The sequence below is a fragment of the Silurus aristotelis genome, assembly GCF_946808225.1.
Source record: "Silurus aristotelis genome assembly, chromosome: 6".
NCBI classification, from domain to species: domain Eukaryota; kingdom Metazoa; phylum Chordata; class Actinopteri; order Siluriformes; family Siluridae; genus Silurus; species Silurus aristotelis.
Genome location: NC_139579.1, coordinates 29717163 through 29743762, shown reverse-complemented (window position 1 = coordinate 29743762; position 26600 = coordinate 29717163). Strand labels below are relative to the sequence as shown.

The following is a 26600-nucleotide window of genomic DNA, read 5'->3' as shown; positions in this document are numbered from 1 at the left end:
AGATAGATAGATAGATAGATAGAAAATAAATAATCACAATCTACTAATATTATACTAATTATAAATACTAGGAATATTAAATAATACAATAATAAATAAAGATAAGGATAGAGACATTAACTATACATTATTGACTTCTGTCCAGTTTGACTGCTCACCAAAAAAGAGTCCTACTCGATGAACAAGCATGTAAATAATGTCAGGTTTATGTCTGTTTAGCAAAAAAAAAAGAAAAATAGCTTTATAAATCCATTATATAGTCATTAATATAGCACAACATTACTGTACATACTAAAATACTAATTCTAATGTTGGAATATCAGGATTATATTCCTGTAATAAAGGCCGTCCGGTTCAAGAATCTATCTGTCTTCATTCCTTTATCAAGCCACATTTATTTCTGTTTTGTTTACAGTACAATATTTGAAGGTTTCAACATTAAAATGAGCCTTCAGGAGTCGTGATGAGTCGACAATGCTATAGCGGGACAAGTAAAATAGTGACTGTGTGGAGGTTTTTAATGTCATGTTTTTGTTGTGGAAGACAAAGAGCAGTGTACACACACGAGCGCTAAGATGGACAGTAGTTGCATTCTCGGTGTGGGAGGTCAAAGGTCATATCCGGGCCATTTGTTTGCCCTTTGTTCATTCTGCCTGCCTGATGAAAGCTTGCCATGGTCTCAAGTGAGAAACAACTCTGTGACTTATGGGTATAAATAACAAACATAGGTTTTTATTTTTATATATATTTTTATATTATTATTAGCCTATTCATTTATATATACAGTGAGGAAAATAAGTATTTGAACACGCTGCTATTTTGCAAGTTCTCCCACTTAGAAATCATGGAGGGGTCTGAAATTGTCATCGTAGGTGCATGTCCACTCTGAGAGACATAATCTAAAAAAAAAAATCCAGAAATCACAATATATGATTTTTAAACTATTTATTTGTATGATACAGCTGCAAATAAGTATTTGAACACCTGTCTATCAGCTAGAATTCTGACCCTCAAAGACCTGTTAGTCTGCCTTTAAAATGTCCACCTCCACTACATTTATTATCCTAAATTACATGCACCTGTTTGAGGTCGTTAGCTGCATAAAGACACCTGTCCAACCCATACAATCAGTAAGAATCCAACTACTAACATGGCCAAGACCAAAGAGCTGTCCAAAGACACTAGAGACAAAATTGTACACCTCCACAAGGCTGGAAAGGGCTACGGGGAAATTGCCAAGCAGCTTGGTGAAAAAAGGTCCACTGTTGGAGCAATCATTAGAAAATGGAAGAAGCTAAACATGACTGTCAATCTCCCTCGGACTGGGGCTCCATGCAAGATCTCACCTCGTGGGGTCTCAATGATCCTATGGAAGGTGAGAAATCAGCCCAGAACTACACGGGAGGAGCTGGTCAATGACCTGAAAAGAGCTGGGACCACCGTTTCCAAGGTTACTGTTGGTAATACACTAAGACGTCATGGTTTGAAATCATGTATGGCACGGAAGGTTCCCCTGCTTAAACCAGCACATGTCCAGGCACGTCTTAAGTTTGCCAATGACCATTTGGATGATCCAGAGGAGTCATGGGAGAAAGTCATGTGGTCAGATGAGACCAAAATAAAACTTTTGGGTCATAATTCCACTAAACTTGTTTGGAGGAAGAAGAATGATGAGTACCATCCCAAGAACACCATCCCTACTGTGAAGCATGGGGGTGGTAGCATCATTCTTTGGGGTGTTTTTCTGCACATGGGACAGGGCGACTGCACTGTATTAAGGAGAGGATGACCGGGGCCATGTATTGCGAGATTTTGGGGAACAACCTCCTTCCCTCAGTTAGAGCATTGAAGATGGGTCGAGGCTGGGTCTTCCAACATGACAATGACCCGAAGCACACAGCCAGGATAACCAAGGAGTGTCCCTTTAAGAAGCATATTAAGGTTCTGGCATGGCCTAGCCAGTCTACAGACCTAAACCTAATAGAGAATCTTTGAAGGGAGCTCAAACTCCGTGTTTTTCAGCGACAGGCCAGAATCCTGACTGATCTAGAGAAGATCTGTGTGGAAGAGTGGGCCAAAATCCCTCCTGCAGTGTGTGCAAACCTGGTGAAAAACTACAGGAAACGTTTGACCTGTGTAATTGCAAACAAAGGCTACTGTACCAAATATTAACATTGACTTTCTCAGGTGTTCAAATACTTATTTGCAGCTGTATCATACAAATAAATAGTCAAAAAATCATACATTGTAATTTCTGGATTTTTTTTTTAGATTATGTCTCTCACAGTGGACATGCACCTACGATGACAATTTCAGACCCCTCCATGATTTCTAAGTGGGAGAACTTGCAAAATAGCAGGGTGTTCAAATACTTATTTTCCTCACTGTATATATATATATATATATATATATATATATATATATATATATATATATATATATATATATATATATATATTTTTTTTTTTTTTTTTTTTTTTTTTTTTTTTTTGGAGTGCATTTGATTACATATCAGAGATGTGATGTACCCCAAAAAAGGAAAAAAAATTAATTCTTGTCATAATGAATGAAAGCCACTAAAGGGAGCTGTTCGTTTCTCTCCTCCTGCTGTATATTGACTCCTCCTCATTGTTTGTATTGTTTCCAAGTTCACTTCTTGGAATAGGCCCCTACTATTTATAGGGGCGAATATAAATAAACACAGCGACAGTTTTGATTGGTTTGATTTTTAGGTTTATTTGATTGAGAACACACAATAAATCTAAACTAGGAAATCGCCTGGTACCTGGACTTCTCTTTCTCGGTCTACATTTCCTTCTGACTCTTGAATACAGCACATGATCACTTTTCCTATCTATTTTTATAGTACAGTATCTTTTCTATACTCTATAATTATGCTTTATACTTTTATTTATACGTTATACATTTGTTTTTAAATTTTTTTTACATCCTATTTCTATTTTCACGTCGTACATTCGGAAAAATAATTTCACCACATGTCCTAATCTTTACGAATGTGTATGTGACGGAGGGAAACAAAAAAGAGTCGTGCGCTCGATTTTCACAAGCATGCACATTTTACGGGGCTTTATGCTTTCAAAAATGTTAAATATCAGTGCCGTTTTCATGCATGTTACTGTACACTGATATTAAACGATGCAAATGGGTTGCTTTTTTTTTTTTAGTCCAGCATTTGGAGGAACACTGTGCCAAAGTGGGGGCTAAGTCGCCCTGCTGACCTGACGGCATGATAATGTATGCAAATAGACAGGCAGGACCAGCTTGAACAAGCTGAAGCTGGCCGAATCCTGAATGTGGCGCTCAACCTCGCACTCGCTCGCTCACTCAAACACACACACACACACACACACACTCACTCACGTGTAGAAATGTGCTGTACTGTGGCCTGTGACTTTCAGGTGGTTCTTCCCACGACCAATGACAGCTTTGATCTCTATTGTAGTTGACTCACTTTCTGGCTAGGTTTCTATTTTGAATTTCCGTTTCCTTTTAAAACTAAATCTACCACAGGTTTCACAATTGGTGTTATCAAACAGCCCTTGAGCGTAAACGGTAATTACTCCTGAAAGACTGTATACTATCGTGATGGTGTTCCGGTTAGTTCACTTCATTTTACACACTAATTTTTGTGGTTTTAAAACTACAGCTATGAAAATGACATGTGATTGGCATTTTTGTATTCAGTGCATTTCATATTTCATGCACCTTTGACGTGAACGTGCTCCTGGCAAATTGTGTCAAGTTTGTGGACATCTCTTACCATAAAACTGGCATGTGTTTTTTGAACATCCCATACCAAATTTAATCCCCATTTTCTTATAATAAACTCCAATCTTCTGAGAAGATGTTCCACTAGATCTTGGAACTTGGTTCTCAAAGGGATTAGTAAAGTGAGGTACTGATGAAGGTGAGTTGAGGAGGTCTGGGGTCAGTCAGTGTTCCAATACATTCCAGTTTCATTCAATAGGAGGCCACACAAGATCTTCCACTCCAACCCATGCAAACCATATTTTCATGGATATGAATTTGTGCACACGGACATTGTCGTGCTGGATCAGGTTTGGGTCTCCTAACATCCAGACATCCAGACATCCATATACGGTTGTGTGACATTGTGGTAGCAGTTTGGGGAGGAGACACAAACAACTGGAAAAGTGTACAGTGTGTTTGAGTAAACACACAACACTGAATGTGAACTATTAACCAGAGGAGTCACTTCGAGCAAGTTTGTTTAAAAAATGCAGTAAACATAACCAACATTTCACATTAATTGTGGCTTCCTAGGAGAGGCATGTAATACGACTTCCTGTGGAGTGCAGACAGTACAAAATGAACGTGTTCTCTTCTCACAAACCCCTTTTACCCCTGACTGCTTCGAAAGGAACATGCCGTGCTCGGGTTGCCCCGAAAACACAAATAAAGCGCTAGGAAACTAACGTCTCTTCACTCTGCACTAACACATTGCTCTATTGTGTCAGTGTTCTTTTGGCTTCTTACACAGCACTGCTGAAAAGACCAAACAAAACAACAAGAACGAAAAAAAGAGGCGACACAAAAAAAAAGTCGGATGCTGCAAAAACAATTTCTGGTGAACTTTTTTTTCCACAAATCTTTTACAAGCTGGCATTTTCTTGTATAAACCAGGTTCAATTCCAATATTTAAGTTTAAATAGTTGTAATGAACAATAAAATGACGTTCATGACCACAGGCCGAGTGCGATCAGTTTGTCGATGTGTAAAGTGTAGATGAAAAAAACATTTCTTGTGAAGAACAAGTCATGCAAATTCCACACCCGTTCCTGTCGTTCTATCTTCTCAGAAAGAGACTTTCCATTTCCTAGAAAGCAGAGCACTTCAGGGCACTGCAATCAACCTGGAAATTTCTTGACGTTGACTTTGTACACTGTAAAAAACATGTAACTAATAAAGAGCTCGGGTCAGGTCAAAAAATCCGGTGAACAATCCCGCTCGTTTATCACAAAGCTCTCATGCAAGAGAGAAAAATTATGGAAAAACTCTTGTTAAGGGGGATGCACCAGGGCGAGGATGCATTTATCCTGCATCTCAGGATTTATATATTTATTGCAAGGAAATTGCGAAGCATGCACATGCGATGATCACTTGATCAGGATCACAGTTGCATGTGCCACCACGTGCACTCACTCTGCTGCAATCACAAGCTAGTTAATCATTGTATATGTTTTCCTTTGTTCTGTTATTGCTGCACTAAAGTCCTTTTTCTCTCTTCTCCCTATATCCTACACCAAAATCCTGTATTTTTCCATCAAGTGACGAGTTGCACCACGTGATAGTCCTTTGAAGGGAGGGGAGGGGTGGTTGTGTTGTGGTGGTGAGGGCGCCTTGCGGGAGCTGGAGGAGGATGGGGAGGGGGGGGGTGTGAGGAAATCACGTGGTCGTGTGAAAAACTCTGTGTCAAAGTCACACGCTTTACTGTAGGACCCACACAAACAAACGAAACCGAAGAACCATAATGGACTGTTTATGTTTTAGGTTGTATGATTTTTTTTAAGTCGACATACCGCAGGTTTATACGCATCCCCCCCCCTCCTTTCCGGGCGGTTTAAACGTGCCCGCGACCTGCACGCCTGTCTCTCATGCAGAGGCCACGCCCCCTCGGTGGCGAGTGGAAAATTACCAGCTTGCTGACAATCAGCCCTAAATAAGTACAGGTTCTGTTCTGATATCCGCTATACAGGAGGATCGATCGAATCGATAATTCGATTATTGCTGCCTTTTCCCCCTTTTCTCACAGATGGCTAGTAAAGGATATTTTTTTTTTTATCATAGTAGCGAGTCTATGGGAGTTAATATAGAAGCGCTTCCGGTTCTTTATTTATTTAAAAACATACAAAATCAGTATCATAACGTATCGGTAAATCATTTTTATTTTGTATTTATCCTGCGAATAAATAGTCAATAAATAAAAGACTGCAGCGCGCGGGGTTTTTTTTTTTCCTCACAGAAGGCGGAGCTGTTGAGCAAACATATGGGGCGGGAGGGGGGTCGGGGGGTGGGGTTTATTTTGGGGGTTTTTTTAATATATTTTTTTTGATTGACATGCATGCGAGCTAATAGGAAGCCAGCGCGCGCTCGCTCTCCGCGTCCCGAGCCAATGGCGTTGCGGCACGGGTGTGGGGCGGGGGGGAGTAAGGGGGAGGGGGCTGAGGGGAGGATGAAGTGGGGGGGGGGGGGGGCGTGACGTTGATCCAAACTTTTTCGCGGCGCCGACGGCTGCGAACTAAACCGAGATGGAATCTCCCAGTCTGAACCGGTTTCAGCCGGTTACGAGTTTGGTGCTTGTGAGGAGCAGAAGAAGAAGAAGAAGAAGAAGAAGAAGACGGCGCAGACTCACGCGCTCTCTATCTCTCTTACACAGTCTCCTAAAAAAACAACAACAACAAAAAAACATATAAAATATAAACAAAGTGAAAGATTTGTTTATGGAGGTTCGGTTTTCGGGGCGTTGAAAGAAAAGATGAGTCGGCTGGAGGAGATACCGTAGCTTTTTTTTTTTTTTGCCGTGATTGTGAGCGCGCTGAGGGAGGTGCAGGGGTCCTTGTCAAAAAAAAAAAAAAAAAAAAACTAGCATAGTATCCGTGAGGCTAATCAGTGTTTTCATTCACACAGGTACTGGAAATAGTTGAGGTGATATATCTTTTGTTTATTATTATTTTTTTAGCAACTCTGGCAGACCTTTCTCTCAAAGGCTTGGACTTTCGGTAGGTAACTGACCTGAGTGTTGGTTGAGAAAATGAATGAACTGAGAACTAACTTGTGTATATGTGTATATGTGTATATGTGTTGTGCTTAGTGAATAAGGCGTTTCTGCTCTTTTGCATGTCCTCCTATATCACGAATGATCAAAGATAATATTAATAATGAATCTCCTTGCAGGTTTAGTCACCTTGCCTCCATGCTTGCTAGTCATGTCATTCATACTGCCTAACTTATCTATTATAGTTGTATACAGAGCTCATGTGTGTTCATGATTGAGTTTATTTGGTATGCAATGTTGATGAATGACTATAACTGGGTGGAGTGCTGTATATTTTTTTCTTTTATGCCATGTGAGTAAGTGTGTGTGTGTGTGTGTGTGTGTGTGTAAGAGAAGAGCATGATGTTGGGTGGGAGGGGTTGACCAATCCTGTACTACTTAGCTTGGAAGCATTGCACACTTCCTTATTCAAGCCATCAGTGTTAAAAAAAAATACTGATATGTATATACTTTTAAAACTATTGAGCATAAATTTCCATTCCATTTTGATAAGACCTCTACTTTGTCTAACAATGCTGTACATTTCATTGTTTTGCCATGCAATTGTTGTGATTGTATTTATTTCTATTATAGATGGTTGTGTTTAGAGAAAATTTAAAATTATATTAAGTGCTAGTTTTATTGTTGAACATGTACATATGTGTGTGTGTGTTATCTTTTAGGTACAATGCTGAAGAGCTCATCTAGCTGATCTTGCTTACAGTCATGTTTCCAATACAGGCTGATTGCAGAAAGTTTATTCCTCGCATCACTTTGCGATCGTTCTGCTGTCAAAACCCTGTACAACTGATTTAGGATTAGGACACTGAACTGGTTTGTTGAATTAGTCCTCAAGCTCCGACAGCTGATTGGCAAGCACGTGTCTTTGCGTCATGCCTTGCTCGATGACACGCTGGCGAACAGGTTTCAGATTCGGTCACACGGCCACGCCTATCCGTGACAGATGTAAACAGTGAGGCGTCGACTGAAAAGGACGATTCGAGCGTGTTCTCATTGTGAAATGAATGAACGGCGTCCTCACGTGCTTTCAGGCACTGTCGAACGCAACCCATCGAAAAACATAGTGTCGTTTTTTGTTTCGTCTCCTTCGTCATTCATTGAGCTTGGAGACTTGTCTTAAATTATTGACGATAAGTATCACATGTCCAGGATAGAGCGTAGTTTCTTTTTATATCCGCATGTCTGGAACCAGTGACCAGATCAGTGGGCTGTTCCTGGAATTTCATTCCATAGATTCTGACATGCAGGTTGTTTTTTTAATATAAAATTAAACTGAATATCAAAAAACAAATGTGAGTAAGCCTCATGTAGGGATTGGGCGATATAATCATTGCAATATTTTGTTACATGATATCATATCGTGTTCCAAAACGTGTAGCTCAATGTGTGTATCATTGTTACTAGAGTCTACAATTGTGAGGAAGTTGTTGCGCTCGTTTCACATGACTTTGTCCTGTTGTATGTTTACTGCCCCAAAAAAGGCCTCACCAGCCCTCCCCTGTCCCAACAGAGCTCTATGCCAGCAGTTATGACAATGTTAGCCGACCACGCAGCCAGACAGCTGCTGGACTTCAACCAGAAACTGGATATTAATCTCCTCGATAATGTGGTTAACTGCTTGTACCATGGAGTGGGACCGCAGGTAAGCTTTCAAACCTCGTGCTGTGGTGTAGCTTCACCAAGGGTTTTTTTTATTTTACTGGATTCTGAGCAGATTTTTTTTTTATTTTTTTGATGGGGAAAATCTCATAAATGTAAAACTCTTTTTTTATATTTGGGAAGTGATGTATTATTGCAGGGCAGAAAAAAAAGAAATACAAAAACACTCTTGTGGTGCAAGATATATATATTTATTCCCAGGTTTATATTCCTATAGTTCTTTATTGAGGTCATTTAGCTACCAAACCTAAACACAACCAGCATTAAGATTAATACTAAGAGACTCAAACCTGTATGACAATGACCCTGTGCACAAAGTGAGCTCCATGAAGACATTGTGTTAAGGTTGGATTGGTAGAAATCTAGTGTAATTTACAGAGCCCAGACCTCAAGCCCACTGGAACATCAGGTGATCTCACTAATGCTTTTGTAGCTGAATGATCACAAATTCCTACAACCACATTTTTAAAATCCAGTGCAAACCCTTTCCAGATGATTCGAGGTTATTATAACAGAAACGAGGACAGATATGTTTAACAAGATGATGATGATGATGATATGAGCATATAAGCGTGAAGGTCGTGTCCAAATCAGACTGACCATGTAGTGTGTGTTACCATATTCTGGATGTAAAACATCACTGCTGATATACCCACAAGAACCCAGCTGGTCATGAGGAGTACAACGTGTCGTGATGCAATATTTATTATTCTCTGTATTCCAGCAAAGAATGGCCCAGGAGGTCCTCACACATTTAAAGGAGCACCCGGACGCATGGACCAGAGTGGACACCATCTTGGAATTCTCCCAGAACATGAACACCAAAGTAAGCCTACGTTCTTACCCAACCTGCTTGTGTCAACTGGGCTGATGCTCATGAACCATCTTAGTGGCGGGAGCGCTGATCAGGCCTTTTTTTTCCCCCCCTTTTCTGATTTTTCGTGATCAGCAGGTCCTACATCAGCGCTCTTACTCAGAGATGCTTTGTGAGCACAGGCCCTGACTTCCCTGCTTTGAGGAAGTTCTGACATGATGTCACTAATTGATACACATATTTGGGGAGCTCGATTTAATCTATTTTGTAGATCCCTCAGCAATTTCTTTGTGTTATAGACAACCTAGAAGCCCCCTTTTTTAAGTGCTTATTTAGTGTGTTTTATTGAGATTGAATAATGACCTAGAATCTTTGATTCCTCCCAACACCTGTGAGCCTCGATAGTGCTTTCTGCCCCACCTAAACAAACACACTTTATAATTAGAAGGAAATTGTTTACTCTTTGGGTTAGCTTTAGATTTTCGATTTCAAAAATCTCTCCCTCTGTAAACATTTGTATCTGTAACTTCCATTTGATGGGAAAAATATATAAAATAAGTTTAGTCATAACCCTCGGAATCTCAGTTCAGTAATCTAAGGGCAGCATGTGCATGTTTACCTGGTTGTAAACTCAGCTAATCCCGACTCGGCTGTCCCTCCTGTTTAGCTGATCCTAATTGGGGCTTTGTTCTACTCAGCAGTTGTTGGGATGGAGAATATTCCCCTATTGTGCATCAGACTTCCTTAAACGATTGGCGACAGTTTGCATTTAATTCATTTTGTTCTGAGCTTGCTGTAGGTGTGCTCTAATCCTTTGGTCATTATTACTAATGTTTTGGAGTGGATTTGACAACAGAATTAATGAATGTATTAATTTTTATAATAAGCTGCCCAAAAAAAAAAAAAAAAGAAAAAGAAAATTTCTCATACAAAACTCATACTTTCAAAACCCATACGTAAAAATCTTGAAGTGCGTCAGTCACTTGTGTAAAATTTAGCTTCTCTCTATTTCTTATTAAACAAAGAATGAACAAACACCAAACCACAAGAAGAATTTCTTAACTGAATTTGTTCATATTTGATCATTAATGCCAATGTTCCATTATGTTGATTGCTTGTAATAGGAAGAAAAGGGGTGTGTCTTCCTGTGCACCTTGACACAGCTAGGCTTTGGGCGGCAGGCCTCCACAAGGTCTACCTTTTCATTCCCTTATACTTAATTCTGCTCTGCATCCGTTTTCATTGCATTTGCTTCTTCTCGTCCGAAGGAGGGAGAGCTAAGTGTAAGATGAGTAAGATGCTGATCCAGGAGCAGTTCCTCCTCTTTCTTTTGTATGGTCGTGTTCATTAAGAGAAACTGATCTTAGGTCAGCACTCTTCCTCTTTTCTAGGCAGGTGTTACCTTTTGTGTATAGGCATTTATATATAGGTGAAGGGCAACTAGGTGTTTCAACTGTAGAGATCATTTTGTTTTAAGTGTGTTTCTTTTTAGTTTTGATCTCTCTCTTTCCTCCCCGCCCCCACTCGCTTTGTATACCTTTTTCTCTCGTTTGTTCTTACCATCAGCAATTAAATGTCATTGCTGAATCACAGCTTCGACATTAATCAAATAGCACAGTGAGATTTTTTTTTTTTTTTTTTTTTTTTTTTTTTTTTTTTTTTATTAAAGGTGGACATCTGAACAGGGGGTTTGTGGGTAACCTGTAGGGTTTCTATATACAGATTTCACCTTTAATCGCATTCCTTCACTTTGTCAAGCCTCTGTTGTATGTTAAACTCCACTCATTGCTTCTTTCTCTGTTTGACCCACTGCATTTTCCCCCTTTTCTCCTTTCTAAAAATTATCGATCCCTACAGCTGAAATACTATCAGCCCAAACAACACAGATACCAGTAACTGACCACTAATGAATTCTGAAATGAAATTTTTTATTTTTTTTATTTTTTTTTTCCTCGGTTAATGTAACGAAGCAGTTTGTTTTGCTGTTCCCAGAGGTGCACTTAAGCCAAAGGTGAAAAAAACAAAAACAGGTGCCAATATTTTATTGATCATTTGCCAAATTCTTAGTCACTTATTTATAAAAATTTTTGTATTCGTTTCAATGGTTAACTTTGAGTGAAGTGTTTTATAGATTTAAAAATAATATTTAGAGCTTTCTGTGGCTCCCTGTTCGGTCGTACGTAGACGCTGCCAGCGATTAGTGAAAATGGATTTATTTTCCTTCCTGTTTTTCACTTTCTGGTGTAAAACTGGCAGAAACAGCAAAACGTGTACAAGCTTTCGAGAATCTAGAAAATATCGATTCTCTAGAATGTTTACAGCAAAACTATGAATTAACCCAGTAAAAAGAAACCTGCATGAAAGACCATGTTCAGTCTGATTTTATTTAATTAAATAAATAAATCTTTTTAAGTGTACTCAGGCAATGATGATATTTCTGTCTCTGTTTTGTCATATTTCTTAAAAAAAAAATAAATAAATAAATAAAAAAGTCAGTAGCACATGTGTGAATTGTCTAGTTAAAGGTGAAGTCCTTAATGTTCGCTTTGTTTCCTTGGCATTCCAGTACTATGCTCTGCAGATTCTGGAAACAGTTATTAAAACAAGATGGAAGATTCTGCCCAGAAACCAGTGCGAAGGTAAGTTTTCATTTCTAAAATCTACATTGATAAATATGAAAATAAACCTACAAAACACTTTTTTTTGTTGTTGTTGTTGTTTCATTATATATGGTATGGTCTTTGGCTCAGGGTCCAAGTTTGCGTATTTCCTAATGTCTTCTAGGATCTGCTCGTAGTGGACCTGCATCACTGTTAACTAATCCTAAGCTAAGCATGTGATTGCTCTGTACACACCCCCCGGTGTTCTCTATTCTGTCTCCAATACACCTGATTGAGTTCAGCAGCTCATCATCACACCCTTCGAGTAAGCGTTAAACCATGCCGATGTGCAGCAGTTCCAAAACTGGTTCTCCGAACACACTTTTAGCATGAAATGTTGAAGTTATGCAGTGATCGGGGCTAAATCACACAGGGATGTTTTTTTGTTTTCTTTCTGAGCACTGGATTTGGCTTGAAGGCTGCTTTAATTGGTGAGAACCCCATTTGTTTGCTACAGCAGTCGTGTGTGCTTTCCAAGTTGCATTCGCATTGAAAATCCCAACCTTTTTTTTTTTTTTTCTCCTGCCTGCCTTTGAACACTGAGAATTATTGCTTTGGCAATTCCATTTGTAGCACAGCATGAATCTCTAATGTGTTGTGTAGACTCCGTTATCGTACTGGACCCAGGGTAAAGTTAGGAGGGTGAATGGGTAAAAAAATTAAATAAATTTCATTAAAATGGTCCATGCACCTTTTTGTGTTTGTTAAATTATTGTATCTTGTGTGATTACAACTTAACCCCTTTACCCATGATGGATTTCTCTTGTCTCCCCCTGCTGTTTTACATATTTACTGCACCCCCGTCTTTTTTTTAATTTTTTATTAAAATTTTTTAGAAGGAGTCTGTATAGACAATCTGTATAGCTTGTTTCTTTGTAAGTGATCTTTTATAGCTCGGCTTATTAGCTTTGTTTTTAATGTACGCCTTCAAGCATTAAAACCGAGTACTGCGAAATGAAACCGTGCGATGCAAAGCAAATGGCACACATGCGATGCAAAGCAATCGCCATGGTGGGCAATGCAAATTGAAATGCACATGTGGTTTCTTTTGAGGTAATCGCTAAAACCCAGTTGGCATCTGCAGGAGCACCAAGACGGATGCAATTAAGTCATATTTATAAACAGGTTTTCTGTTGTGCACTGCAGGGACATTTTCTAACACATTTTGTACCCAGATGCTATCTAGGTTGCTCTACTCAGGCGTCTATATTGTGGTTCTGGTTTTGGAGAAGACACTTAAGCAAATAAAGGATGCATTATTGTGCTTTATGTGTATGACATGTTGTTCTCTTGATACCTTTTTACACTCTCTCATTTCTGTTTGTATGCAGGAATTAAAAAATATGTTGTCGGCCTCATTATCAAGACATCTTCTGATGCAGCCAATGTGGAGGTATGTGTGGTGTCTACATTCACTTTGGAGCAAAGTTTAATGGTTGTTTAAAGCCGATCGGTAATGTTTTGTGTTTCGTTGCAGAAGGAGAAGGTGTACATTGGAAAACTTAACATGATTTTAGTTCAGGTAAGAGGTGTAGAAGGTCAATTGTTGATGTTTCATTATTCATTTAAATTTGTATACAATGTATTGTACGCGTTCGTTTAAAATAAATGGTGCAAAGCCGTTAAATCAGGGGTCTTCAACGTTTTTCACGTCAAGGCGATGGATACATGGGGCAGGGTCCCCCCGATACAAAATTAGTCGATCTTAATAGAAACCAATCGTATTACTCTTGTTATATATTATGTTAAGACAATTAGAACGATGTTGTTGTTGTTGTACATGAATCATTGTATATATTCAAATCTTTCGAAAAAGATTTGTGCATCATAGCAAATTTATATTTATCAATTAAAATCACAATTTATTCAATTGTTCACATTTTACTATCAAGTGGACTTGGATGAATTTAACATTTTTTATTTTAATAGAACTTTAATGTAATAATTTAGTTTTATTAAATATTTAATTAAATAAATAAAAAAATTTAAACAATATTTATTTATTTGTAATTTTGTTTGCAAACAATTATGTGATTAAACAATAATTAACACCCCCCAACCCCTGGTTTAAGAGGCATAGGTTTTGTTTAACATCGTATAGACTTTTATTTAATTATTATTTTTTAATTATTATTAGTTTAAAATCTGTAGAATACTGAATTACATGACTTGTATTATTGATCAAACAATTGCACTTTAATTAAGATGGTTTGATGTGAGATGTGAACTATATTTGCTTTTTCCAGTTCTTACCTTTTTTATATTCCTTTATGTACCTTTTTTTTTATAGATTTTGAAGCAGGAGTGGCCCAAGCACTGGCCCACGTTTATCAGTGACATCGTAGGGGCGAGCCGCACCAGCGAGAGCCTCTGCCAGAACAACATGATCATCCTGAAGCTGCTCAGCGAGGAGGTGTTTGATTTCTCCAGTGGACAGATGACACAGGTCAAAGCCAAACATCTGAAGGACAGGTAAGACTCCAGCAATAGTGATAAATTAGTTCATTGGAATGATCCAATCAATTGTGTAATTGTACTGTTTATGATTTTAGTGAATTTTTTTATTTTTTATTAGTGACCTAATTTGGCGTGCAGCTTTTGCTAATAAAGTGAGGTTTGAGATTTTGTGTGTGTGTGTGTGTGTGTGTGTGTGTTAAGGAAATGCAGCGAATAGGTTTTTCAGGATTATCACTGAAAGTACAATGGTGGTGTTGTTTTCTATTATTTCCTCCAGTATGTGTAATGAGTTCTCGCAGATCTTTCAGCTTTGCCAATTTGTGATGGTGAGTACAGCTTTTAATAACATATTCAAACTTGCGCACTCTTCATGCAAACGTCTGTGAAGTTTTTAAGACAAGAACGCTATCAATTAACTTTTTTTTTTCTGTGTATATTTTATATTTTTAGGAAAACTCCCAAAATGCTCCTTTGGTACATGCCACCTTAGAAACGCTGCTCCGGTTTCTGAATTGGATTCCACTTGGCTACATCTTTGAGACCAAACTCATCAGCACTTTAGTGTATAAGGTGAGACCTGCACCCTTCTCAGAGTCGGAGCGCTGTTTCCTGCAGCACTTGACTTTGGGATGTAACGTCAGTTTAGAAGATTTGTAGCGTATCTAGACTATTTGTAGGAGTTTCAAAGGTTAAGAACGGATCAAATTTACCAAACTAATTTTTTTTCTCAAGTTTCTGAATGTCCCAATGTTTCGGAACGTGACACTAAAGTGTCTGACTGAGATCGCAGGTGTGAGTGTGAGCCAGTATGAGGAGCAGTTTGTCACATTGTTCACCCTCACCATGATGCAACTCAAACAGGTAACTAAATACAAGGCATCGGCGTGCACACACACACACACACACGTGCGCATTGTGTGCAGTTTGTAATATGTAATGTGATGTTTCGGTTTATTTCTTCTCATTTGATTTCTAGATGTTGCCTCTGAACACAAACATTCGCCTAGCGTACGCCAACGGGAAGGACGACGAGCAGAACTTCATTCAGAACCTGAGCCTGTTCCTCTGCACGTTCCTGAAAGAGCACGGCCAGCTCATAGAGAAAAGACTCAACCTGCGGGAGACACTTATGGAGGTACGTAGCGTCTCACACACGTGTACATACACAAAGTCCTGTGCTCTAATGAGTCTAATTAATGATCGTTATATTAGTTACTTTAATTATTATTTAATAAAAGTATTCTTTAAAAGCCATTGTTTGAATGTGCAGTAAACCAAACAGTGCACTTGAGAGAGAGAAAGTAAATCCAATTAATAATCCATTAATTACAATTAAGTGATAATCCGTTGCTTCAGCTGATCAACCTGAACGTTGCCAAAAACTCATAATGAATCGGCGTTCCTTTGAAATCTGCAAAAGGATAAAAGTTCTTATTTGTTGGAACTTTTGCATGTGATCCACAGGCTCTGCACTACATGCTGCTGGTGTCTGAGGTGGAGGAGACTGAGATCTTTAAGATCTGTCTGGAGTACTGGAACCACCTGGCCGCAGAGTTGTACAGAGAGAGTCCGTTCAGCACTTCCACTTCCCCGCTGCTCTCTGGCAGCCAGCATTTTGATGTTCCACCACGTAGGCAGCTCTATCTACCTGTGCTTTCCAAGGTAAGGATTATTCTCATAAACTTCTGATCTCTAATCTAGTTTGGGATTTCTAACAAAATGTTTGTCACAAAAGCAACTGAGTACCATGCACCCATGAACACACACACACCCACACACACATTTAAATGGAAAAATGGCTGCTGACTCACTCACTCTCTTACACACAAGTTCTTAATACTGTGTGTGTCTGTGTGTGTCTGTGTGTGTCTGTGTGTGTCTGTGTGTGTCTGTGTGTGTCTGTGTGTGTCTGTGTGTGTCTGTGTGTGTCTGTGTGTGTCTGTGTGTGTCTGTGTGTGTCTGTGTGTGTGTTTTGCAGGTGCGTCTGCTGATGGTGAGCCGGATGGCAAAACCAGAAGAGGTGCTGGTGGTGGAAAATGACCAGGGGGAGGTGGTGCGGGAGTTTATGAAGGACACGGACTCCATCAACCTGTACAAGAACATGAGGGAGACGCTTGGTATAAACACGCTTTGTACATTTAATCCAGATAATCATGAAGTGAACTCTGATGAACTCAGTTGATCCTTTTCTTTTTTTGCTCGTGTTTAATACTGTACTAATTTTATCTTTATTTGTCCTTTCGTTTGTTTCTTTTCTTTTATCTTCCTCTTTTGCCCCATGTAGTGTATCTGACCCATCTGGATTATGCCGACACCGAGCGTATCATGACCGAAAAACTCCATAACCAGGTGAATGGGACGGAGTGGTCCTGGAAAAACCTGAACACACTGTGCTGGGCCATCGGCTCAATCAGCGGAGCCATGCACGAGGAGGATGAAAAGCGATTTCTTGTCACTGTCATCAAGGTGTTTACTTTCAACAGATATTCTCTTTTTACACTGATCAGGCAGAACATTGTAACATTAATACCAGTGAATAACACTGATTATCTCTTTATCATGGCACCTTTAAGTGGGTGGGATTTATTAGCCAGCAAGTGATATTTTGACGTGTTAGAAGCAGAAAAAATGGGCAAGCAGAAGGATTTAAGTGAGTTTGACAAGTTGTGATGTCCAGACGACTGGTTCAGAGCTCTTGTGGGATGTTCCCAGACTGCACTAGTCAGTATCTATCAAAAGTGTTTCAAGGAAGGAACAGGCAACGAGGCACATTGATGCACGTGGGGAGGGAAGGCTGGTACGTGAAGTTAGTGCTGTTAATGCTCGATGGGTCACGACTGTTTTTACAGCAAAATGGGGACCAACACAATATTATGCAGGTGGTCATAATATCATGCCTGATCAGTGTACACAAATCTTACCTCCAGAATGAAAGTTTATTCTCGTGCTCATGTTAATTGTCTGCTTAATTGTAAAATGTTTGTGTTTGCATTAGGACTTGCTGGGATTGTGTGAGCAGAAGCGAGGAAAAGATAACAAGGCCATCATCGCTTCAAACATCATGTACATCGTCGGCCAGTACCCGCGATTCCTGCGCGCACATTGGAAGTTCCTCAAGACTGTAGTCAACAAACTGTTCGAGTTCATGCACGGTAAATTGCATAACGCGCTTTTACGAGGCACGGATTTGAATGTTTGCCCGCTTTTGCATGTCATAAAAGTCTTGTTCACATCATATACAAATACACACTCACGTGATTAATTATGTAAAAAGACACGTACTACAAATAATTTAACAAAACGCTTCCCAAAATGTAAAAGTACATTCATATTGCATTGTGCATGATCTCACGAGTGCTGGTAATATAATCCGCTGGTATCAATTTGATTGTTTATATTTCACTGCAAGTTGTATTCTATATAACTGTTTGTGCCGAATTAAAAAAAACCCATCTTGAATCTCCTCCTTCCTGATTACAAATCCAAAATCCGATCTTGCTGATCTAGTGACAATGCTAAACATTTCTCCATTCTCAATTATAAGAGACCCACGATGGAGTGCAAGACATGGCGTGCGACACGTTCATCAAAATTGCGCAAAAGTGCAGGAGGCATTTTGTGCAGGTGCAGGTCGGCGAGGTCATGCCCTTCATTGACGAGATCCTCAACAATATCAACACCATCATCTGTGACTTGCAGCCACAGCAGGTCAGATTCAGCTCAAAAGTCTCACTATGGTTTATGTTCTGCTTTTGGATATGAACGACAGATTAAAGAAGTCTTTTGTTCGCTCACTTGTCTTGCCCCTGTAGGTGCATACATTCTATGAGGCAGTAGGTTATATGATCGGTGCTCAGACAGACCAGGCTGTACAGGAGCATCTGATAGAGAAGTATATGCTGCTACCTAACCAGGTGTGGGACAGCATCATCCAACAGGCCACCAAGGTAAGACATTTTAGTGTCCTCGCACAACAGCAAATATTCAAGATGGCGTACTGAGATGTACGTCTGAGGAAAATCATAGCTAATTTGATGAATGGCAAACTATTTAAATTCAGGACGTGCCTGCATTAGTTAAACCAGTTTTGTTCACTTCACGTTGCTGAAATTTGCGAATGTTCATCACACAAGTCAATGAATCAAATTCTGAATATTTGAATTGTTGCAGTCATCAGAGTTATACTGTTCTCTAACTTTTGCCCAGAACGTAGATATTCTGAAGGACCCAGAGACTGTTAAACAGCTAGGGAGCATCCTGAAGACTAACGTGAGGGCCTGTAAGGCTGTGGGACACCCGTTTGTCATTCAGCTCGGCCGCATCTACTTGGATATGCTCAACGTCTACAAGTGCCTCAGTGAGAACATCTCCGCAGCTATCCAGACCAACGGTACGTGTTTTTATATGCGCATGCTGAATCGGACTACTTCTCTTCCAGAGCTGATACGATTTTATTGAAAATGTGCCGTGAATTTCATATTCGCGTATTCATATTCATATCCAGCATGGTTATTTTTTATTTATTTATTTATATATTGCTCTTATAAATGAAACTTGGTTATGTCAGTAGCTTTGTTGGTGCTATTAATACTGCATTAAAAACTGTATGGCCTTGCTTTGAGGAGAAAGGAATTGCCTGTTGCTTTGTATGTTTACCACTTCTGTTTCTATAAAGCTTTTATACGAGCCCAGAAAGTTTAGTTTTAAAATAATCAATCTCGCCTTGAAAGCCATATTGGATTGACGGTGCAAAGACAATAGAAAAATAATAATTTAATGATTTATACATAAATATATAAACATTGAAAACAAGCATTTGGACATAGTAAATCACGTTCGAAAACGGATAAGTTACTGTTGTAGAAGACAAACGCTATAAAAAGAGAAACGCAGAGAGCTAACAGGCTCGATTGTCGCGAGCTAGCCGATTGCGCAACCTGATGCTCGAGAGTCACGCCAGTACTGGATAGCACTTCAAAAACAGGCTTTTGCTTACGGTGCATCACTGTGAAAAATCCATACCACACAAACATTTAATATATGCTCATATGCCTTGTATGACTTGGGACGCACACTTTTTTTTTCCCGCTGCCGGTTGATTTTGTACTCGTTTTGCAAGCGGCTGTGTTATCGTGCCGTCATGCTAAGCCGTAACTTGATCAGCCCAACTGATCGATAACCGCATAACGGATTTCATTATCGTTTAGTTGTTGTAGCCCTGATAATGTGTATGTGATGTATTTTTGTGTGTGCACATGCAGGTGAGATGGTGACTAAACAGCCTCTAATCAGAAGCATGCGCACGGTCAAGAGAGAAACACTCAAACTCATATCAGGCTGGGTCAGCCGTTCAAACGATCCACAGATGGTAACACACACACACACACACACACACACACACACACACACACACACACACACACACACAAACAAACATAGCTTGTCTACAAGCACACTCCTGATCAATAAAGCTTAATATCTGTGCCACAAGTGTGTTCTTCTAAAGCTGTACCTAATTCAGGTGTAAGTCAGTCTGAACCTGTTAAGATAATCTGCTACACGCACGCACGCACACACACACACACACACACACACACACACACACACACAGTCTCTTCCCCCATTCTTTTGCTCATCCTTTAAGACTCTGTGCTTGTGTGCTCTCAGGTCGGGGAGAACTTCGTTCCACCTTTGCTGGACGCCGTCCTGATAGATTACCAGCGCAACGTTCCGGCAGCCAGAGAGCCGGAAGTGCTCAGCACGATGGCAACCATCGTCAACAAACTGGGCGGTCACATCACCACTGAGATTCCACAGATCTTCGATGCGGTGTTTGAATGCACGCTGAACATGATCAACAAAGTAAGAGCCTGGTTCGGTTCACACACCGTTCTACATTGGATTTTTCTAATCCTGGATTCTGTTTTTTTTTTTTTTTTAATGCAGACGGTGCACAAAAGTGTGAAAAAGTTATAAACGGTTGAATTATTATAAAAACACTTGCAAGAGTTTACACAACATGAAGCAATATTTTGTCACAGGGCAAACACACTGTTTCCAATATGCAGCAATAAGATCATCAGCCAAGACATCTTTACTTCTATCGGTGTCTCTGATGGAAATCGATGTTTACAGTTTTGCTCTGAAGCCATGAGATTGATGGCAAAATCTTTATAGAATGCCTCTAACCTTTTTAAGATGATCATAATTTTCAAAGTTTATATGGTTTCCTGGTTATGTTAGAAATAGACCAAAGGTCAGTGTAGAGCTGAAATCGCTGTGTTCTCCAATACAGACGTCTTAAAGCCAGAATGACAAAACCTATAACATAAACCTTACAGATATGCTTTTTTTCTTTTGTTTGTTTTTATTTAGGCATATATTTCACATAATGCAAACCCTCTATAGACTCTATAATACTTCTCAGCTACATTAGCTCCGATAGTAATCTTATGGACAAAACTTATGGACACCAAGCATGTTTGAAATTGTCAAGTGCAACTCAGACATTAACAAATTGTGTATTCTGTATTTATGACCAGATGAAAAAGAGTTGTGTTAAACATGTTTTGTTGCATTATGGTAAAAGAGACAAAATTTGTTAGTGACTATAAAGCTGTAAGATCAAGCAAATTCCTATTTGGTTTATGGATGGGTGGATAGGTAGATGGATGGATAGAACATTGTCATTTCATAGTACAGGTGCACAGCAACAAAATGCAGTTTAGCATCCAAAAGTGCAAATAAAAAAGAAATTGACAAGTGAAGATAAATATGTAAGTATATGTACAGCATGTGTATGAGGGGTATAAAAAATATGTACATTGTACAGATTTTATATACAGTGGTCTAATGGTGTAGTGTAGAGTTTAGTAGGGTGATGGTGGATGGAAAAAAGCTGTCCCTGAAACTGCTGGTTCTGGTGTATATGTTCCTGTATCATCTTCTTAAAGAAAGGAGGTTAAACAGGTGTTGTTGTGCCTTCTTAACAGAGCTGAAGTGTTCTGGTGCCAGGACAGATACTCGGAGATGTAAACTCCCAAGAACTTAAACCTGGAGACCCTCTCTACCTCAGTTCCATTGATGTAGACTGGCAAGTGTCACCTGCTGTTAGATTTCTTAAAGTCCACAATGAGCTCTTTAGTCTTCATGGTGTTGAGGGTCAGGTTGTTGGTGGCACACCTTCAGATCTCTTCCCTTTAGGCAGATTCATCGTCATTGTTGCCAACCACAGTGGTGTCATCTGCATACTTGATAAAGATCTTGGAGTCGTGGGTAAATGGGGAGTAGAGTAGTGGGCTCAGAACACAGCCCTGTGGGATGCCGGTGTTTAGAATGAGGGTTGAGTATACCTGTTTGCCCAACCTAACAGACAGGTTGGTAAGAAAGTCCAGAATCCATCTGCAAGTGGAGGTGCAGATACCCAGGTCACTGAGCTTAGTGATCAGTACAGTGGGGAGGACTGTATTTAACGCTGAACTAAAGTCAATGAACAGCACTCTGTGTGTCTCTGTCCTTTTGTCTCCATTCTTGTATATTTTTAAGGAATCTCAAGAAAGAATGGTTGACTGTTGAATTTCTATGGCTTTTTCTCCTCAACCCCCAGTAGTTTTGTTAGAGTCCAAGTGAAGTATATTTGTATGTGAATATCAGGTGTACAAGTTAAAAGAGGAAATTGGTATGAAGTCTTTTCTTACTTTTTTTCTTTCTTTTTTTTTTTTTTGCTTCAGGATTTTGAGGAGTATCCAGAGCACCGCACACACTTCTTTTACCTACTGCAGGCGGTAAATTCCCACTGCTTCCCGGCGTTCCTCGCCATTCCCCCAGCACAGTTCAAACTGGTGCTGGACTCCATCATCTGGGCCTTTAAACACACGATGAGAAACGTGGCTGATACCGGTGAGAATCTACACACGTGAAGACAAAATGTCGTATTTTGTTTATTCTTTGTGTAAAAAAACAGCATCATGTTGTTGATGAGGTTTATTCGATTATATTCAGTATTTAGTTTGTCACCTTTGCCGTGTGTATGTGTGCAGGTCTGCAGATTCTCTACACGTTGCTGCAGAACGTGGCCCAGGAGGAGGCAGCGGCTCAGAGCTTCTACCAGACATACTTTTGTGATGTATTGCAGCACATCTTCTCCGTAGTTACAGACACGTCGCACACGGCTGGTGAGTCATCCAGCACTGAAGTTAATGATGCGTTATGAACACACCCTATGAGTCACTGCTACCAACTCTGGAGTTCGGAGAATAAATAAGAATAACGTACCACAGAGAAACTGATAAACATGCAGGGCACAAATAATTCTCCCCTCCACCCCCCACAGTTCTTCCCTCGGGCAGAAAGAACATGTTGTTCAACGGATGCTTTTTGTACATGCATGTAGGCAGGAAGTCGGATGGATGGATGGATGGATAGTGTGTGTGTGTGTGTGTGTGTGTGTGTGTGTGTGTGTGTGTGTGTGTGTGTGTGTGTGTGTGTGTGTGTGTGTGTGTGTGTGTGTGTGTGTGTGTGTGTGTGTGTGTGTGTGTGTGTGTGTGTGTGTTTTATGTGTGTATATGTATGTATTTATTCCATTGGTTTTATTTATAATAAAATAAACTCTAATGATGAACATTAGTCTTAATATAAAAAAAGATTGTCATTATTATTAATAATATCATATCCATTCCCATAAACAGCACAATTTCCTCCTTTCGCAAAAGAATTCACCTTTTCATGTGATTTAAGGTTAAAAAAAAAATAAATAAAAACTATATATATATGTGTGTGTGTGAGGGAATGAGTATCTTTGCTGTAACGTAGTGAAAACGGGACTCGTCTCGAACATTCCACAGCATTAAATCTTAACTATTAACACACTTGTGTTCTATTTTTCAGAGCACCAAACATAACAGCTGCATATAAAACAAAGGAACAAGTTAAAATATTGCGCTCTATACTGGTGTCCTCTATATTGTTGTCTTTGGTTCTTAAACCATAGCATAACTCCCGTGTGTTTGTTCTGCAGGTCTGACGATGCACGCGTCTATCCTGGCTTACATGTTCAATTTGGTAGAAGAGGGTAAGATCAGTATGACACTGAACCCCGCGAGCCCAATGAGTAATCAGGCTTTCATCCAGGAGTACGTGGCCAACTTGCTCAAGACGGCCTTCCCTCATCTTCAGGAGTGAGTTTATGTTTCAATACAGTGGCGTGGAAATTCCGATCGCACTGCGAATGCTAGCATAACTGAACAGGTGGAAGCTATCGGAGCGCGTCCCGGCACGGATTTAACCCTGTGCTTCCCAAACTTTTTCACAGACCTCGGGGAGGGCTGTCATGCCCATAACTAAAGACAGTAATGCATGTTATGTTACCGTACATTAAAATGTTTCTTTTAAATGGGGTTTTCTTCACGCTGACGGTCTTCTGCGTTTTGATTGAATAGATATGATGTGCTCAATTGTGTCCAAATCTGAGTTCTGACTCTCGTTCCATGTGTGTGTTTAGTGCACAGGTAAAGGTGTTTGTGACGGGGCTGTTCAGTCTGAACCAGGACATCCCTGCATTTAAAGAGCACTTGAGAGACTTCCTGGTGCAGATCAAGGTGAGAAGGTCTACACAATATATCTTGATATTCAGTTATATTCACTTATTTTTTACGTTGCACAAAAACAAAAAATACGTTGACATTGCAGAGATGTTTACTGCATGCTTGAATAAAACTAATAGAATAAGCTAACGGTTTATTCAACATCCCAAAATGCAGCAGGGGTGTGTTTTTTTTAATAAACATTCACTGTAGGTGCTGTAGCTTGAGAGTAGGTCAGAAAGGCTCCATTTACACAGGTAACAGTTCAAACTATATTTTCCAATCTGTCGTGAGTTCAAATCCCAGCCACACCAAAGTGGCCACTCCTGGGCCCCTGAGCAAGGCCCTTAACCCCCATGGCTACTGAGTTGTATGAATGAGATGCATGTAAGTCGCTCTGGATCACAGCGTAAATGTAAATGTAGCTTGTGTTGTTTGTTGGGTCATTTAGCTGGCAACAAGTGAGTTTGTGTGTTTTATAGTTTGATGGCTGATCTTTTGGCAGTAATTGGAGCTTGTACAATGTTGGCCAGCACTGAATATATCTCTCTCTCTCTCTCTCTCGCATCTTTTTCTCTCCTTCAGGAATTTGCAGGTGAGGACACTACAGATTTGTTCCTCGAGGAGCGTGAAGCATCTCTGCGCCAGGCTCAGGAGGAGAAGCACAAGCTGCAGATGTCTGTCCCTGGAATCCTTAACCCTCACGAGATCCCTGAGGAGATGTGTGACTGAACATACAGTGTGTGTGTGTGTGTGTGTGTGTGTGTGTGTACACATCTTACTGGCGCCTTAACGCATTTAACCACATCGCTAAAGACAGCAGTGTCAATGCTGTCTTGTTTTGAGGCCAGTGATCGTGTGTGTCTGTGTGTGTGTGTGTAAGGGTTGAGTGTGTCTGAGAGTGTGTTCCTCCACTATGGAGGCAAAATCTGCACTTGGCTGTCTTTTGACCAAATCAATGCCAATCTGTATAATGATCCAGTCACCCAGTGGCCCTTTTTACATAACCTGCATTTTATATGGACAAATAATTATTATAATTTTTGTTTGTTTGTTTTTTGTATAGTACCTCTCCATAATTAACTCGAGTTTATGTTTGGTCAGTTAACCTCAACGCTGCATGGAGTTTTTTTTTTTTCTGACACCGACACCTTTTAACTTCTCTCTCGCTCTCTCTGCCTCCTCTTTTTACACATCATATATTAGTTTATATATATTATATATAAAATTGGGAGTGCAAGGTTGTTGTTTTTTTTTTTTTTTTTTCTCGTTTCTTGCAGTAAGCCACATGCTAACACGGTGATGAGGAATCTCAGATTTCGGGCTCTTGCGAGGTAAATTCTTTGCTTCACGCAGCAGGTCTTTTCTAGAGCTAAAGACAAATCTCATGTGAAACAAATACATGTGGAACTTAGTGTAGTGGTTAAGTAGGCGGGGGTTTCTTTTAAACGAACAAAAATTAAATCTTCAAATTGAAACTCAAACCGATTGTTGATTGGACAGTGAGAATAAAATTGTTCGTATTGATGAGTGAGTGATCACTTCCCGTAAAGTAAATGTGCTGTCCAGACCATGAACAGTTAGTCTGGAATTGGATCGACTTCCCAGTCTAGACCTAATCCCTAAGATTCCTTATCACTCAGTGAATGTGTTTTGATGAAGAAATAAAAAAGGAACAAGCTGTGAGGTTCTGCGCTGCTTACAGCCTGCAGAAAGAATGTCGAATTTTATGAATGAAAACGAAGCGATGAAGATTTGCTGGACGCTGCTCGATCTCAGCAGCTCTAGCTTCCTGGATAGACCTGGTTAGCTTTCTCGGTGTTCACTGGCTTCATATCGGAATGGACGCATCATCACTATCGAATAGCAGCTTTATTACCATGGGAACACTTAGATGTTTCTTCCTGTTAGTGTTTTTTTTTTGTTTGTGTGTGTGTGTGTGTGTGTGTGTGAGCGAGCGAGCGTGCAGTTGTGTGCGGGTGTGCTGTCGCTTAGCCGACATCAGGGTTTTTTTTTTCCTCAATGAGGACGGTGGCTCCTTTTGCGAGCTTTCATTAAATCGAAGTTTAAAGAAAAACAAAATCGAAAGTGGTTGAAATATTTATGGGTTTATTGTAGTCTGCGTCTTTATACCTGCTCTAATGTTAACTCATTCAGAGACAGTTATGGAGCTTTGTGTTTTTTTGTTTTTTGTACTAATTTACTTTGTTTACCATGCTGTAGTGCTTTAAGTCACTACGTAGAGCAAATAAAGAAATTAAAAAATACACAGTTTACATTTTTTTATTTCGTCGTTTTTCTTCATTGCTATTTTGAATCTACAGTATAAACAAAATTGCCGACATTCTAATTAGGAAAAGAATGTTTCTGATTCAGTCAGTAGTGACGTCATCCCCTCCTTTTAAGTGTTACGTTTTTGATGTGAAACTTTTTTTTGTTTGTTATTTGAGTTGATTAAAGGCAAAAGAATTTTATAACTATGTTCTCTCTGCTTTCTTTTGTTCACGACCGTGACGACTTGTGTGCACAATGAGAGAGAGAGAGAGAGAGAGAGAGAGAGAGAGAGAGAGAGAGAGAGAGAGAGAAAATCAATTAAGATTGCAAAAAGATCT

The 26600-nt window shown here is 39.7% G+C and overlaps 1 protein-coding gene across 3 annotated transcripts; it reads left to right on the top strand.

The window, feature by feature from the left end:
* The first annotated feature begins 6247 nt into the window (after positions 1-6247).
* xpo1b (exportin 1 b) lies at positions 6248-26465 on the top strand. Of its 3 annotated transcripts, XM_083544579.1 has the most exons (26): positions 6248-6761; positions 8328-8459; positions 9201-9302; positions 10415-10482; positions 11857-11929; positions 13282-13343; positions 13428-13472; positions 14241-14422; positions 14685-14733; positions 14858-14977; positions 15140-15268; positions 15384-15542; positions 15872-16069; positions 16386-16524; positions 16692-16873; positions 17403-17559; positions 17952-18115; positions 18220-18354; positions 18614-18797; positions 19669-19775; positions 20075-20269; positions 22138-22306; positions 22447-22581; positions 23424-23583; positions 23907-24003; positions 24574-26465. In XM_083544579.1, exons 3-26 carry the CDS (start codon positions 9251-9253, stop codon positions 24718-24720), a joined length of 3108 nt encoding a protein of 1035 aa, XP_083400705.1. In that variant the 5' UTR covers positions 6248-6761; positions 8328-8459; positions 9201-9250; the 3' UTR covers positions 24721-26465. The 3 variants fall into 3 exon arrangements, with proteins under 3 accessions (XP_083400705.1, XP_083400703.1, XP_083400704.1); XM_083544577.1 differs by lacking the exon at positions 10415-10482; XM_083544578.1 differs by lacking the exon at positions 10415-10482 and having other exon boundaries at positions 6277-6669.
* Positions 26466-26600: the final 135 nt, after the last annotated feature.

Coding starts and splice junctions, on each gene's coding strand:
- xpo1b (XM_083544577.1), top strand. CDS start 8,334: ATGCCAGCAGTTATGACAATGTTAGCCGACCACGCAGCCAGACAGCTG. Junction 15,543..15,871: donor TGCGGGAGACACTTATGGAG/GTACGTAGCGTC, acceptor TGTGATCCACAG/GCTCTGCACTACATGCTGCT. Junction 18,798..19,668: donor CGCAGCTATCCAGACCAACG/GTACGTGTTTTT, acceptor GTGCACATGCAG/GTGAGATGGTGACTAAACAG.